The sequence below is a fragment of the Eptesicus fuscus genome, chromosome 17 (assembly GCF_027574615.1).
Source record: "Eptesicus fuscus isolate TK198812 chromosome 17, DD_ASM_mEF_20220401, whole genome shotgun sequence".
Taxonomy (NCBI): Eukaryota; Metazoa; Chordata; class Mammalia; order Chiroptera; family Vespertilionidae; genus Eptesicus; species Eptesicus fuscus.
In genome coordinates this window covers 58,826,384-58,839,943 of record NC_072489.1, presented here as the reverse complement: position 1 = coordinate 58,839,943, position 13,560 = coordinate 58,826,384, and the positions used below count along the sequence as shown (strand labels likewise).

The 13,560-nt window shown below is 55.5% G+C and overlaps 1 protein-coding gene across 1 annotated transcript in view; it reads left to right on the top strand.

Annotated features, from left to right (window-relative positions):
• DOCK1 (dedicator of cytokinesis 1) overlaps window positions 1-13,560 on the top strand; it is a 305,731-nt gene that overhangs the window by 200,754 nt on the left and 91,417 nt on the right. The window contains exon 28 of the mRNA XM_054728710.1: window positions 8,795-8,896. Coding sequence (XP_054584685.1) covers window positions 8,795-8,896 — 102 coding nt within the window. The remainder of the gene's footprint in view (window positions 1-8,794; window positions 8,897-13,560) is intronic.

Below are 13,560 nucleotides of genomic sequence, written 5' to 3'. Positions count from 1 at the left end.
CCCTCCGCCCCTTCGATCAGGGCCTTCTACTGTACCGCGTGGTTTGTCACTGGATCAGCATATATTTGTGTATAAATGCTTCCTAAGAATACTGTCTCATCACCTAGGCCAGCGGTCGGCAAACTCACTAGTCCACAGAGCCAAATATCAACAGGACAACGATTGAAATTTCTTTTGAGAGCCAATTTTTTTAAACTTAAACTTCTTCTAACGCCACTTCTTCAAGACAGACTCGCCCAGGCCATGGTGTTTTGTGGAAGAGCCACACTCAAGGGGCCAAAGAGCCGCATGTGGCTCGTGAGCCGCGGTTTGCCGACCACGGACCTAGGTCATCTCTGTTTCTATTATACAATAACCTCCTATTTCAATATCTTCTCTATGATTTATTAATTTTATTTTTAACACCTGCTACGTGACATGGTTTCCTCATTACCAACTCCTCCATCCAATATAAATGATGTTGAGGACAGGATTTTTTTTATGATTCATATAGAGGAATTTCTTTTCATTCAATAAGGAGTTTCAACTTGGATCTGTAGCTCTGATGTCAATAATGTTCTTTATGGACAGAAGTCAGTTTTAAAAAAAAAGTGAAGGCATAGTGATCCTCCCTTCAAAGGTAAAATTGTATTAAGATTGAGTTGCTCTTGTTTCTGTTACAGTATACTTGAAGATACTATGTGTCATGGGGAAGACTTGGAAGATTCTAAATTCTCTGAGGCGCTAATAATTAATCTGATCTACTGAGTTTATGAAAAGTATAAAATTTCTGCTTTACTTGGTTAGCAACAAATGAATTATTTTAAGAAGTTGTATATAGAGCTATTCCTCATTCTACCATAAAGTATAATTGTATATATAAAATTTGGTTGTTTATTTTTATTTTCATAGCCAAGTGAATGTGTGTTTAATGGATCACACTGAATAAGTACCAGCTAATTGCTATGGGTACCTTCAGATCCAAACAAGCCCTCCCGGTATATTTGGCCCATAAACGTCTCCCTACAGTTACTGCCACTGTAAAAATTGTAATTGATTTTGTTTTAAAATTAGATTTCTTTCCTTGTGCCGTCTGCAATGATATAAATACTAGTACTCCCTGAACTCCACCACGCGCTCCATTTAAATTTTAGGGTTAATTTCGTCGCAAGTAGTTGGAAAGCGCTAATCGACAGCATTAGTGTAGCTGATCGACCATTCTGCTTTTAATTTCTTGTCGTTGGCGGTTACAAACACTTTTTTTATTTTACGGTCCTTTATGAAAAAAGGAATCGCAATATTTTGGAAACTGAATGCGTAGGAATTAGCCGTACATTGGAGAACTGCATCCTGGGACTGAGTCTGTCTTTAAAGGAGAGAAGGAACGGAACAGTCTCAGTGTTACCACGGACTGTTTCTGGGGAAAGCAGGGGACGCTCGGATGATGTGCGTGAGCACAGGACTCGGCTTTCCGAGAGCCTCCGCTGTGGCCGTGGAAGCTGATTCACCGCTTCATTCTGCCTTACGCCTAATCAAGCACCGAATTAACAACGCGGGCAGTGCCCTCGCCAAGCACAGCGAGCGCCCTTAGACGTGTCGCCATCGGCCTGTTCTCTTGAAAACGGGCGTCTTGTGCTCTCCGGGGCTTTCGTCGTGTCCGTGCCACAAACTTCGACCGCTGTCCAGGGATTTATTTCAGGTCCGGATGCCTTTTCAGTGGAGGACTCGACTTTCGGCTCCTTCCCCTCCTGTCCGGTCTCAGTGTGCTTTCCACCATGGATGCTTTGGCTTGAATGCCCCCTCCCCCCCTCCCCCCGCCCAGTGAAAGTCATGCAGAATCCACCAACTCATACATCTTCCCTCCAACTGCAATTCTAGTCTGGCCTCCTTGAGCGATATATCGAAAATTCCACGGGAGGATTCCCTTTTCTTTTTAATGATGATTAGGAGGTAGGTTTGTTTTCATCAATATCTTTGATCATTCACCATATAAATGAGAGTTCCTCTTCCAAGTACATGCCTTGGTCGAAACATGTTTAGTACCTGACGGGCATGGAGTGGCATCCCCGATTCAACAGGTGGAATTCTTTTTAAAAATATATATTTTATTGATTTTTTACAGAGAGGAAGAGAGAGGGATAGAGAGTTAGAAACATCGATGGGAGAGAAACATCAATCATTTGCCTCCAGCACAGCCCCTACTGGGGATGTGCCCCCAACCAAGGTACATACATGCCCTTGACCGGAATCGAACCTGGGACCCTTCAGTCCTCAGGCCAACGCTCTATCCACTGAACCACACCCGTTAGGGCAGGTGGAATTCTTTTATCCAGACGTGGTGTTGCCCGCCAGACTCAGGGCTCCAGGGTCCCTGGTGGCAGCTCCCCCAGCTTTGGGGGGTTTAGAGTTAAACTCTCTGCCGTGTCCCAGAGAGGGGGTGTGGGCCCCGAGCAGAGTGAGGGCTACAGGGCCTAGGACACACCCTGCCTGGGGGATGCTGTGCCAGGGCAATGCCATCCCCTCCCGCCAGGCCCCTGCCAGGTCTGCCGTTATCGTGTGAACGAGTCCCTCAGCCCCTCAGGGCTGGGCAGGCAGCGCCTCGGACTTCTCCTTCTACTTCATACCCGCCCTCTGAGACTTCACCAGGCAGAGCTGACCGAGACGCTGTGAAACCAAACGGCCGGTCGCACCCTCAGTTCCCATTCTCCACACCTGTCCCCCTCTCACCTTCTGCCTCTGTAGCTGCAGTGACGTCTGACATTCAGTTCCCTGCCACAGAGTGTCCCCTGCTTCCCCACCTGGGCCCCCCTCTCCCTGACCTCCTCCCACCTGCCCAGCATCCTCTCTGACCTCCCTTCTCCCTGACCTCCTCCCACCTGCCCAGCATCCTCTCTGTCTGACCTCCCTTCTCCTGACCTCCTCCCACCTGCCCAGCATTCTCTCTGACCTCCCTTCTCCCTGACCTCCTCCCACCTGCCCAGCATCCTCTCTCTCTGACCTCCCTTCTCCCTGACCTCCTCCCACCTGCCCAGCATCCTCTCTGTCCTCCCTTCTCCCTGACCTCCTCCCACCTGCCCAGCATCCTCTCTCTCTGACCTCCCTTCTCCCTGACCTCCTCCCACCTGCCCAGCATCCTCTCTGACCTCCCTTCTCCCTGACCTCCTCCCACCTGCCCAGCATTCTCTCTGACCTCCCTTCTCCCTGACCTCCTCCCCACCGGCCCAGAATGTCTCCTCTTCTCTCTTCTTTCTGACCCTCCCTTCTCCCCTGACCTCCTCCCAATACCTGCCCAGCAAAATTCTCTCTCTCGTCTCTGTCCTCCCTTCTCCCTGACCTCCTCCCCTCCCACCTGGCCAGAATTCTCCTTCATCCCTCTCTCCCTGACCTCCCTTCTCACCCTGAACCTCCTCCCACCACCTGCCCAGCATTCCTCTCTGTCCTCCCTTCTCCCTGACCTCCTCCCACCTGCCCAGCATCCTCTCTCTCTGACCTCCCTTCTCCTGACCTCCTCCCACCTGCCCAGAATTCTCTCTCTCTCTGACCTCCCTTCTCCCTGACCTCCCTTCTCCCTGACCTCCTCCCACCTGCCCAGCATCCTCTCTCTCCGTCCTCCCTTCTGCCTATCCTCAGTCCCATCTGTCCAACATTTTATCTGGACTCACTTCTGCCTGGTCTCCCTTCTCCCGGTGCCCAGTTCTGCCCGATCTCGCCATTCCTCCCTTCCCCGCGCCCTCTTTTCTCTCTGTCCTCCATTCTACATGAGCTCCGCTCTGCCCGTCTTCCTTCCTACTCGGCCTCTGTTCTCTCTGTCCACCAGCCCAGTGCACTGGGGGCCAAACAGGTCTGACACTCGCATCTAGGAGTGCTCAGAGGCCAGGCCAGCCCCGGGCCGGAGGGGCAGGGCGAGGCAGTGACCAGGCCCACGTGGACCGGGGGGTGGGGGGGGGGGTGGCCCTGGGAAGGAGACTTTGAGGATAAGGCAATAGGAACGGGCCCTTGCTGCCAGGTGAGCTCTTGGCCTCTCAGGACTCCCTTATAAGAGATGAACGTATTTGTGGTTTATGAACGTAACCTGGGCTCCTTCTCCCGCCCTGATGACCCTCTGGTGTCGTTTCCTCTGCTCGTTTCTTCTTTTCTTTCCTGTGTGTGCTTTACGTGGAATATGCAGGCAATCATCTCCAGTGTTGTTCTGCCAGCGTTTTCTCGTGTCAGTGAACTACTTCATATTTGCATGGTCAACGTTTAATGTTTTAACGTTGGAATACTATTTTATCATAATACTCCTGTATGGTTGCTGATTTAGCAAATGAGAAATACAGGACACCAGGTCCAATCTGAACTCCACATAAACATCACATAGATTTAAAAAATACATATATTTTTATTGATTTCAGGGAAAGGAAGGGAGAGAGAGAGAGAGAGGAGAGAGAGAGAGAGAGAGAGAATGAGAGAAAGAAATCAGTGATGAGAGAGAATCACTGATCAGCTGCCTCCTGCAGGTCCCCAACTGGGGATCGAGCCCGCAACCCTGGGCATGTGCCCTGACCAGGAATTAAACCGTGACCTCCTGGTTCCGGCCGAACAACACATCGGTTTTCAGTAGCTGGGTCTCCCATGTGGTGTTTCCATTGCAGAACTGGGGCCTCCTTGCCCTCTGCTTACCTGAGACCCGCGTGGCCTTGCTCTTCAGCGGTCCACCCCGCAGCCCTGCCCCCCGTCACCCGGTGCACAGCCCCTGCGGCTCTCAGGGATGCCACGGGCAGCTTTGGCACAAAGTTTCCGATTTTGAATCACGACCTTCGGTGGATTTGAGAAGTAGAATTACGGAGGAGACGAGTCTTTTTTTCCCCCCCCCAGACTTCTCAAAGCGATTGCTAAATCACTTTTTAAAAAGGTTATAGCAATTTCGGCTCCCACCAGCGGTGCGTGAGAGTGCTCAGCGCCCGCACCCTCGCTAACAGCCTCATCACCTCGGCACTTCTTGCTATTTTGGCGAGCAAATAACACGGCATCATCTTCATCTTTGATTACTAATGAAGTTCACATTTTTTGTTTATTAGGCGTCCTGTGTCCTGAATTTTAAATCTCCTGCAACCGTACCCTGCCCCTGTTTTGCATTGCTTTGAAGTCATAAGGAAAATGTCTTCGTTTTCTTTCTTTATTCATTTTTGCTCAGCCACGGGGGCTGGGACCCGGCGCCCAGGCCCCGGCTCCAGGAGGAGGCCGGACGCCCACCACCAGCTGAGCTGCCAACCTCCCCGTTGTGTAAAGTAAAAGCTTCATTTGACTTCTAAATGCATTTCAAATAAATCAATGCAGAACCACCCAAGAGTCCTTTTATTTTCTGAGCCTGCAGAATAAAGCTTTTCTTTTCCCATGTCCGGCCGGTGTGGCTCAGTGGTTGGGGGTCAACCGAGGAACGAGGAGGTCACGGTTCGATTCCCGGTCAGGGCACATGCCCGGGTTGCGGGCTCCATCCCCAGTGTGGGGCGTGCAAGAGGCAGCTGACCAATGATTCGCTCTCATCATTGATGTTTCTCTCTCCCTCCCCCTCTCCTTTCCTCTCTGAAATCAATACAAATATATTTTAAAAACAAACGAAAACTTTTCACCGTTCTTCCATTTCTGCTTCCAGGGTGTAATCGGCGCCAGATGCGCCTCCATGATTGGTCGGGTTAACCGCCCTCGCCCCGCCGTGGGGCCACGTGGCGGGAAAGCTTCGAGGTGCCCCTGTTTGCTCTGAACAGCCTGGCGCGCCAGGGATGGGCCCCTCGCCAAGCGCGGGAGGCGCCCCTCTGGGCGTGTGACCAGGCCCATTGCCCATTCCCCGCGGGGTCCATAGGCTCAGGTTCGAAAAGAGCTGACATTGCAAGACTTGCTTCTTCTTGGAAGGACTGAACGGTACAGGTCCCTTCTGGAACATTCCCTCAGGTGACGCGAAGAGCACGTTTGCCTGCCCGGCCTTCCGACCTCTGACTGCAATGGCCCGTCTTTCCTCCCCTCCCCCAGGGCTCCTTCAGTGGGGCCCCACCCTCCTCGCTAAGGCCCTTGAGTTGCCTTCTCGCTGAGGTTCTCATCCTCGTGCAGACTCCCCGCCTGGCCGCGTACGCACTCCCCCGCCTCGCTCTCTGGAAGTCGCTCCATGGTGGTTCGTGTGTCATTCCTGCACCACGGCCGTTCCCCGCGTGGCCGTGCGGGGGTCTCGGCATCCCGTGCCGCCTGCCCCTCGGGGAAAACGGCCCGGCCCCAGTCTGGTAGCTGGCAGGGCCCATGCCCTCGGCGTCCTCAAGGCCGCTCTGCGGTCTGCTGTTCTGCTCCGAACCTGGCATTTCAAGGTCAGCACTTCGTGTATCGCTTCCAGTCAGACGCGGCTGGCTTGTGATCGCGGTGATTCTGAGTGTGCGTGGCCATTGCCATTGTTTAACATGAAAATGAGCGTGAGCCCACGCGAGGGGCGCCGTGGCCGACACAGGCCTCCGCTCACTCTAGGAAAGCTCCTGTCTGGGGGCGGAGCCCGGTCATGGCCAGCTCCCTCCATCGGCGGAGGCTGGGCATGATCTGTGGCGGCCTGTTCCTTTCCTCTCCCTCCGCCCGAGTTCTCTCCGCCTGAGGGGCGGGACTGCGGGTCCCTGCCTCTGGGGGGCCGTCCACGGAGGCCTCAGAGCTCTCAGGACTCGCATGTGCCTCCGGGTGAGAGGGAAGGATCGAGCTGGGCTGCTGAGCAACGCCCTGTAGCCGTTCACTCCCTCGGAGGGGAGCCGCTCAGATGCCTATCAGATGGGGCCCGCAGAGACTGCGGGGTGTGGATGGGCCGTGGTTCCGACGTCCTTGTTGTACTTGATCAACACGTGAGGTCATGAAGGCCCTGACCCCCAAATGGCACCTCCTAGCGCAGAGCGGGAGGCCCAGTGTTTGTGTGTCTGCAGCCCTGGCTGTGGCTCAGGGGGCCAGAGCACCATCCATACCCCAGGAGTGGCAGGTTCCATTCCTGCTCAGGGCACATCCCTAGGCTGTGCTTTCTGCCCCAGTCCGGGTGCATGTGAAAGGAAACCAATCGATGTTTCTCTCTCTCCCTTCCTCTCTCTCTAAAAATCATTAAAAGCATATCCTTCTGTGAGGATTAAATAAAGTTTCTATTCATCAATAGGCATCTTGCCATGTCAGGACTCAATTCCTCCAGTGGAAAACACACGTTATTTAGCTCTCTTTCTGAACTCCAACTTGGCATCTAAACCTCAGCAATTATTATTGTTCACAAATAATTTACTTTTCTGGGCAAATGGAAGACACCATCCTGTCATTACTGTATTTGTTCAGTTTATGGAATGCACCCGCGGAGGACTGGTTTGGAAGCATACATGTATACTGTAGATGGAAAATGAATTGGAACAGTATCGGACCTTAACATTTCACTGCAGAGAGTGAATTTCAAATTAATGCAGAAGACATTTAGGCATTCAGATATACTGCTTGTAAAAGTACAGTTCGTAAAAGAATGCAATTTGGGAACTCATTTAATAAGGCAAAATTAGGGCATGTCTGAAAGTATTTCTCATCCTATAATTTTACTGCACTTGTACTGGTTTAATGGGAGAAAATGTATGTCCTATGTTTCTTAAAATGTCATTAATTTAGGATGAAATATTGAAGAGCAAGGAAGGCTTTTAAGATGTTGTTAGCCATGAACCCCAGACGTGTGATACATTGCAGCCAATGGCAATGGGACCACTTAGCCGCCTGCCCACCTGCCCAATAAACCCCCTTCAGTGCATGCACACATGCACAGACCTACACACACAAACATGCACATGCATGGGCCTGCACAGACTTGCACACACGTGCACACACAAACATGCATATATACAAACACACCTGTGCGTATACAAACATGCATGGGGCATGCATGTGTACTCACATGCACACACAAACATGCATGCACACAGACCTGTACAACAAACATACACATGCACAAAGCTACAAACATGCACATGCACACACTCGCATGCACACCCCTGTACACACAAACATGCACGTTCCTGCACACACAAATGCACAGACCTGCGTGTGCACATGCACAGACCTGCACACATACATGTGCACACTCACAGCCGCGGACATGCTGGCTGCCTCCATCTGCGAACTGCTTCAGCCCCTGACTTCTCCGGGTCTGGGTTTTGTGTGTCGGTTTCCTTTTTCCTCCTCCTTTTCCTCTCCTCCAGCCCCGTCTGCCCTGAGAAACGCCCTCTCCCCCTTTACCTTCTGCTGAGCCCACGCTCCTCACGTCCCTCTCGTGGAGGAGAGCTGGGCCATAGTTCATTGTGAGCGGGTGGGGATTGCCTCCCGGGGGTGCAGGCGGGATTTGGGGGAGGAGAGGCCTCTGTGTGCCCCGGCCCCGGGTCAAGGGCTCACACACATCGCGGTGAGGGCAGCACGTGACGGAGAGCACAGGGCAGAAGAGGTGGAGGTTTCAGTCCTGCCTCGAACCTTTGCACGTTCAATACGAGCATATGTAGCGCTTGTTTTCCCTGCCTGGACAGCCCCTGGTCCGGAAGCACTAACGTAACGCAGCGGGAGAGAGGGGAGTCGAGGAGGAGAAAAGAAAAAGGGAAAAAGATTGTGAGGTGGAGTGGCCCGTTGCCTTCTGGCGGCCGGCCAGGGGTGCCGGGAGTGGCGGCTGCGCGCTGCCGGTTCCAGCCCAGACGCCTGGTTCATGCCCGCCCTTCCCAAGGGTGTTGTTCTCCCTGCCCCCCCGCCCCCTGCCACCCCCCTCCCCCCCCCCCATCCCGTCTCACTGTGTCTTCTGATCCCTCTGCAGGGGAACTTCGTGGCGTGCATGACCGCGATTTTACGGCAGATGGAAGATTACCATTATGCCCATTTGATCACGACGTTTGGGAAGATGAGGACGGACGTTGTGGTGAGTGTCGCTTTGACCCTGTCCCATCCCCGTGTTGGGGGCCAGCAGTTTGGGCAAAACACCGGTGTCGCTGTTTTAAGTGTGATTTTGCACGGGGGTGGCCCGCGGCTGATTGGGGAAGCCGCTGGGAGGGTCTCCCTGAGCCGTGTTCCTAGGACGAGGGTCCTGACACGCAGACCTGCTGCTCGTGCTGGGGGAGGGGTGGCTGGGCTGCCCTGTGAGGGCCCCTCCTGGGCCTCGGGATCGTTGGAGGTTTGGGGGTGTTGCACAGGAAGAGTCACCCGCTCACTCCTGTGCACCCGCTGATGGACTTTCAGCAGCAGGAGCCAGAGAGCCCTGCGGCTTACCTTCTCCGCCTGACCCACCAGCTGGCACCGTGGAGCCCGTGGCACTGGCTCAGCAGCACCCGAATGCAGCCAGACAGGGGGCGCCACGGGGGAGGTGACCGCTCAGGCGCGCCCTCCCTAACGACCGGCATCCCGGGGCCTCACGGCAGGTGCTCCCCTGACACCCAGGGCCTCACGCAGGTGCTCCCCTGACACCCAGGGCCTCACGGCAGGTGCTCCCCTGACACCCAGGGCCTCACGGCAGGCATCCTGGGTGGTCCAGGGTGGCGCCTCTCACCTGGGAGGTGGGGAGTGAGAGTGCTCCTGGGCGTGGCCATAGGGAGAATGTCAGGATTTGGGGGAGGGGACGGTCTGGCGGGAGACCTTCTGCCAGTGGCTTCCTGCTCGGAGCCCGGAGTTCCCTGCGAAGCAGCCCCCCACGCCTGTGAGAGCGTCCGAGTGGGAGCAGGAGCCTTGGGCTGAGCGTCTGTCCCTGTGTCCGTGGGAGCGTTCCGTGTAAGCCAGCGCTTCCCAACCTTTTCTTGGCCACGCCCCCCTGAGCATCTCTAACATCCCGATGCCCCCCGCCCGCCCATGACATAGAATTCTTATTATTCAAAAAGTGGACTCCTGTTCACGGGGAGGAAGCCTAAACGGCCATGAACCTGGTCTACACAAGCTTCCAAAGAACATGGCAGCCATGAAAGAGGAAAATAAAGGAAGGAAAGGACAGTGGGAGGACTGAGGAAGAAATTGTTAAAAAATATAATAATATGAAGTGACATGAAAAAATAGGAAATAAAGCTTCAAAACATAGAGAACTGAAATGCATAGCTATGTCACAATATATAATTATAGACTGTCTCTGAGGCCCCTAGATCCATAGGAAATGCACGAAGTTCACTGTGAATAACTCATTCTCGAACTGCCCCCCTTAAACATCAAATGGCCCCCCTTGGGGCGTGTGCCCCACGCTGGGAACCCCAGTGTCAGCGAAGCCTAGTGAAGGCCCACTCCGCTGGGCAGTGGGTCTGGGCCGCGGGACCCTCAGGGAGTTCAGTCTCGGACACTGGCCTGTGAGCGCCGTGGCGGGAAGGACGGGGCGAGGCAGCCAGTCCCGCTCTGAGGCCCCCAGGCGGGTGGAGCCCCCCGGGGTGCAGGGGTCCTTCCAGCCCGCCCCCGTGACTGTGCCCCAGAGGAAGGACCTCACACTGGCTGAGGCGGTGGCCGGGCGCCTCTGCAGCGGAGAGGATGTGCGATGTGGAGGGGGAGGAGGGAGAGCCGCACAGGGAGGGTGCAGCATGGACGGGAGCCTCGCTGGGGCAGCGAGCGAATTGGGGTCCGACAGCCTGGAGAGGGGCTGGGGGTCGAGGCCCCGGAATTTAATGCCGGGCTGAGCAGCCTTGTGCACTTTGCTTGTTTTTCTGTGGGTTTGGTATCTTTGTTGTTGTTGTTTTATTTTATTTATTTTTAAAAAGTCATTTATTTGCTATTTTTCCTTTACTTGTTTTACAATGACTTTTGAAGCCTTGATTGTTTGAGTAGACGCGTTATTTTCCAATAAATGTGGAGTCACACGCAGCGGTAGACAATAGTGCAGAGGCCCGGAGCCTTGGCCCGGTTTCCTGTAACAGCAACGTCTACAAGACGACACGATACATGCAGCACTGCCGCTGGCGACACCGCCGCGTCGCCATCCACGCAGTTGCTGATCTCATTCCCGTCCCCCAGTTTTCCGGGTACTCTGTCCCTCACCCGCCCCCCCCGTGTTTATCAGGAGCGATCGCCCGTGAGAGACGGTGGGAAGCCGGGACCGTGGAATCCATTCCTCCCGTCCCCTGAGCTCATCCGCCCGAGCACGTCACCTGTCTGCCTGCTCGGAGCCGCTCTGTCTGTGCACAGATCCCTGGAGCCTGTAGAAACCTGCTCTCCCCTCAGCGTCCGCAAACAGCTCTCGCGAAGGAAGCCCTCTCCGTGGCCCTTCCAGAACAGGGCAGCCGGCCCTCATTCCAGAAGTCTCCCAGCGCCCTCACGTCCCGATGTTCCGTCTTCCCTAGGGGCTGCCTCGGCCCAGAGCCCAGGCCAGGCCCAGCCACGCCATGTGCGTGTGGTGCCTCTCGGCTCCTGTCTTCTAGAACAAGCCCACCGCCCAGCTCTTCCTTCCTCCCGGGGCCTGGCTCTCTAAGCTGTTGGGGGGCACCACGCCAGCCAGCGTGCGGGCGACCCGTTCTAAAAGGTCTGGGCGCTGCCCTGGCACGTCGCTCGGCTTGTCCCTCCGTCCTCCCCGTGTCCTGCCAACAGGAAGCTTTGCCTGAAATCCAGGCCCCTCCTTTTGCAAGGGCCCTGCCCTGCTGTGTGCATTGAGGGGTGAGACGCCAGGCTGGCCCCTGTGGCTGATGGGTAGTTTGATCCCTTGGGTAACGGGGTCCCTGCCAGGTCTCCCTGTGGTGAAGATGCCCCTTGGTCAGGTCATCTTGGGGTGATCCTTGGGCATCCACAGGAAGCCGGCAGTTATTCCACCCCCAGCAAGCCTTCATCTGACGAGCTTAGCATCTTGGAGGGTCCTTGAATGGAGCAAGGACCAGGCAGCAGAGTGGTGATTTCCTGCCCCTGAGGGCCACGAGGCTCTATCCTTAAGAACATCGGGACGCGGCTTAAGTGGGCGATGGGGGGAGGGCGGGTGCCTGGACCAGGCCTGCAATCTGAACAGATAGATCCCTCTGGGGGACGGGTAGGGACCACGAGGGACAAGCGTGGACATAGGTAGAAGGGCTGGGAGTCCCCTCTGGCCGGTCGGTGAGAGAGGCCATCGGCTCAGTGGGTGGGGACGGAACGCACGGAAGCAGATGGGTGATTGACGAGAAGGCTTGGCCCATACAGGACATGGATGGCTCTCGGGAGCTGCCCACTTAGTCGGCGGGACCCTCTCCACGAGCAAAGTAGGAAACGCCGCGGCGTGGACCGGCCTGGAGAGATGGATTCACAAACACCTCCTCTTCGCCCTCCGTCTCCCCTTGTTGACTTGGAAATGCCAGCGTCACAGTCTGTGCAGCCACGCCCCCCGTGCGAGGCAGATGCGATGGCGGGGCCCGCGGCCACGGCTGTGCGTGATGCCGACCACACGGACGCCCCGCAGATCCGTGGCCCACAATGCCCAGCGTTCCGCGTGATCAGCAACGCGCGCGCCGGGAGCAGCTGAGCCCCGCTAACGAGGCGCGGGGCGGTTTCCCGGGAGAGCGGCGGAAGGCGCTGGGGAAAGAGGCGTCTCCTCCAGAATAATAAAAACCAGACCCCGTATCTCAATTATTAGGCTTGGAGGAGCCATCAGCAAGAAAGCGGGCAATTTCATGCAAATGGAGACGCGACGAAATTACCGCACTCAGCCGGCGGAATCTGCAAACTGATCATTAAAATGTGAAACTCTTGACAAAGTGGGGAGCTTAAGTAGTGAAATATGAATTTCAATATTTAAACTGGGGAGCGGAGCCATTTGTTGTGGGCGAGGCACCCGAACACCCCTGCTTGGAGGGCTGGAGGCCAGAACACGTGCGCGCTGGGCTGGGGGGACAGTGGGCTGACCATGCCCAGGTCCCTAAGGTCTCCTCAGCTGGTGGCCTCTTGTCAAAAGGGCGATCATAGTTGCTCCCTGAGCTTTTCTTTTAAAATATATTTTGATTGATTTCAGAGAGGAAGGGAGAGGGAGAGAGAGATGAGAATCGTTGATCGGCTGCCTCCTGCACGCGCCGCCCCCCTCCCCTTCCCCCCGCCACTGGGGATCAAGCCCTGACTGGGAATCGAACAGAGACCTTCTGGTTCATGGGTTGATGCTCAACCACTGAGCCACACCCCCAGCGCTCCCTGAGTTTTCCTTCGTGGGCGGGGGCCTGGCTTCGGTGTTCAGGCTGCGGAACACGTGCCTGAGCTTTGGCCTTGGCGACCCTTGCTCTCAGGTTTAACGCGTGTCTCCGCCAGAAGTCCCTGCCGCTCTGTGTCGGGAATTGCTTTCTTAGCTTCACAGCCACGGCACCGGATCGTGACTCCCCGGGTCACGTGAGTGAGCAGCGGGCACTCACTCGCCACCTCGGACCTCGGCCGCACCTTTCTTAGTGACTCTCCGCCGCCTTTCTTCCTCCGCCCCAGGCCTCCAGGGAGCGTGCGGGCTCCCCAGATGCGTGTGCTTCAGAATAACCACTTGCTTGGTCTGGGTTCGCTCAGGGCCAGTGCCGCGCTGTCAGCTTCGAGATGTTCTCATTCTGGCAGGCACAGGGCGGAGCCCCTAGGAAACGGGCGCCCCTTCCTGATGCCAGGCTGCATCCTGGCATGGATGTCGGCGGACAG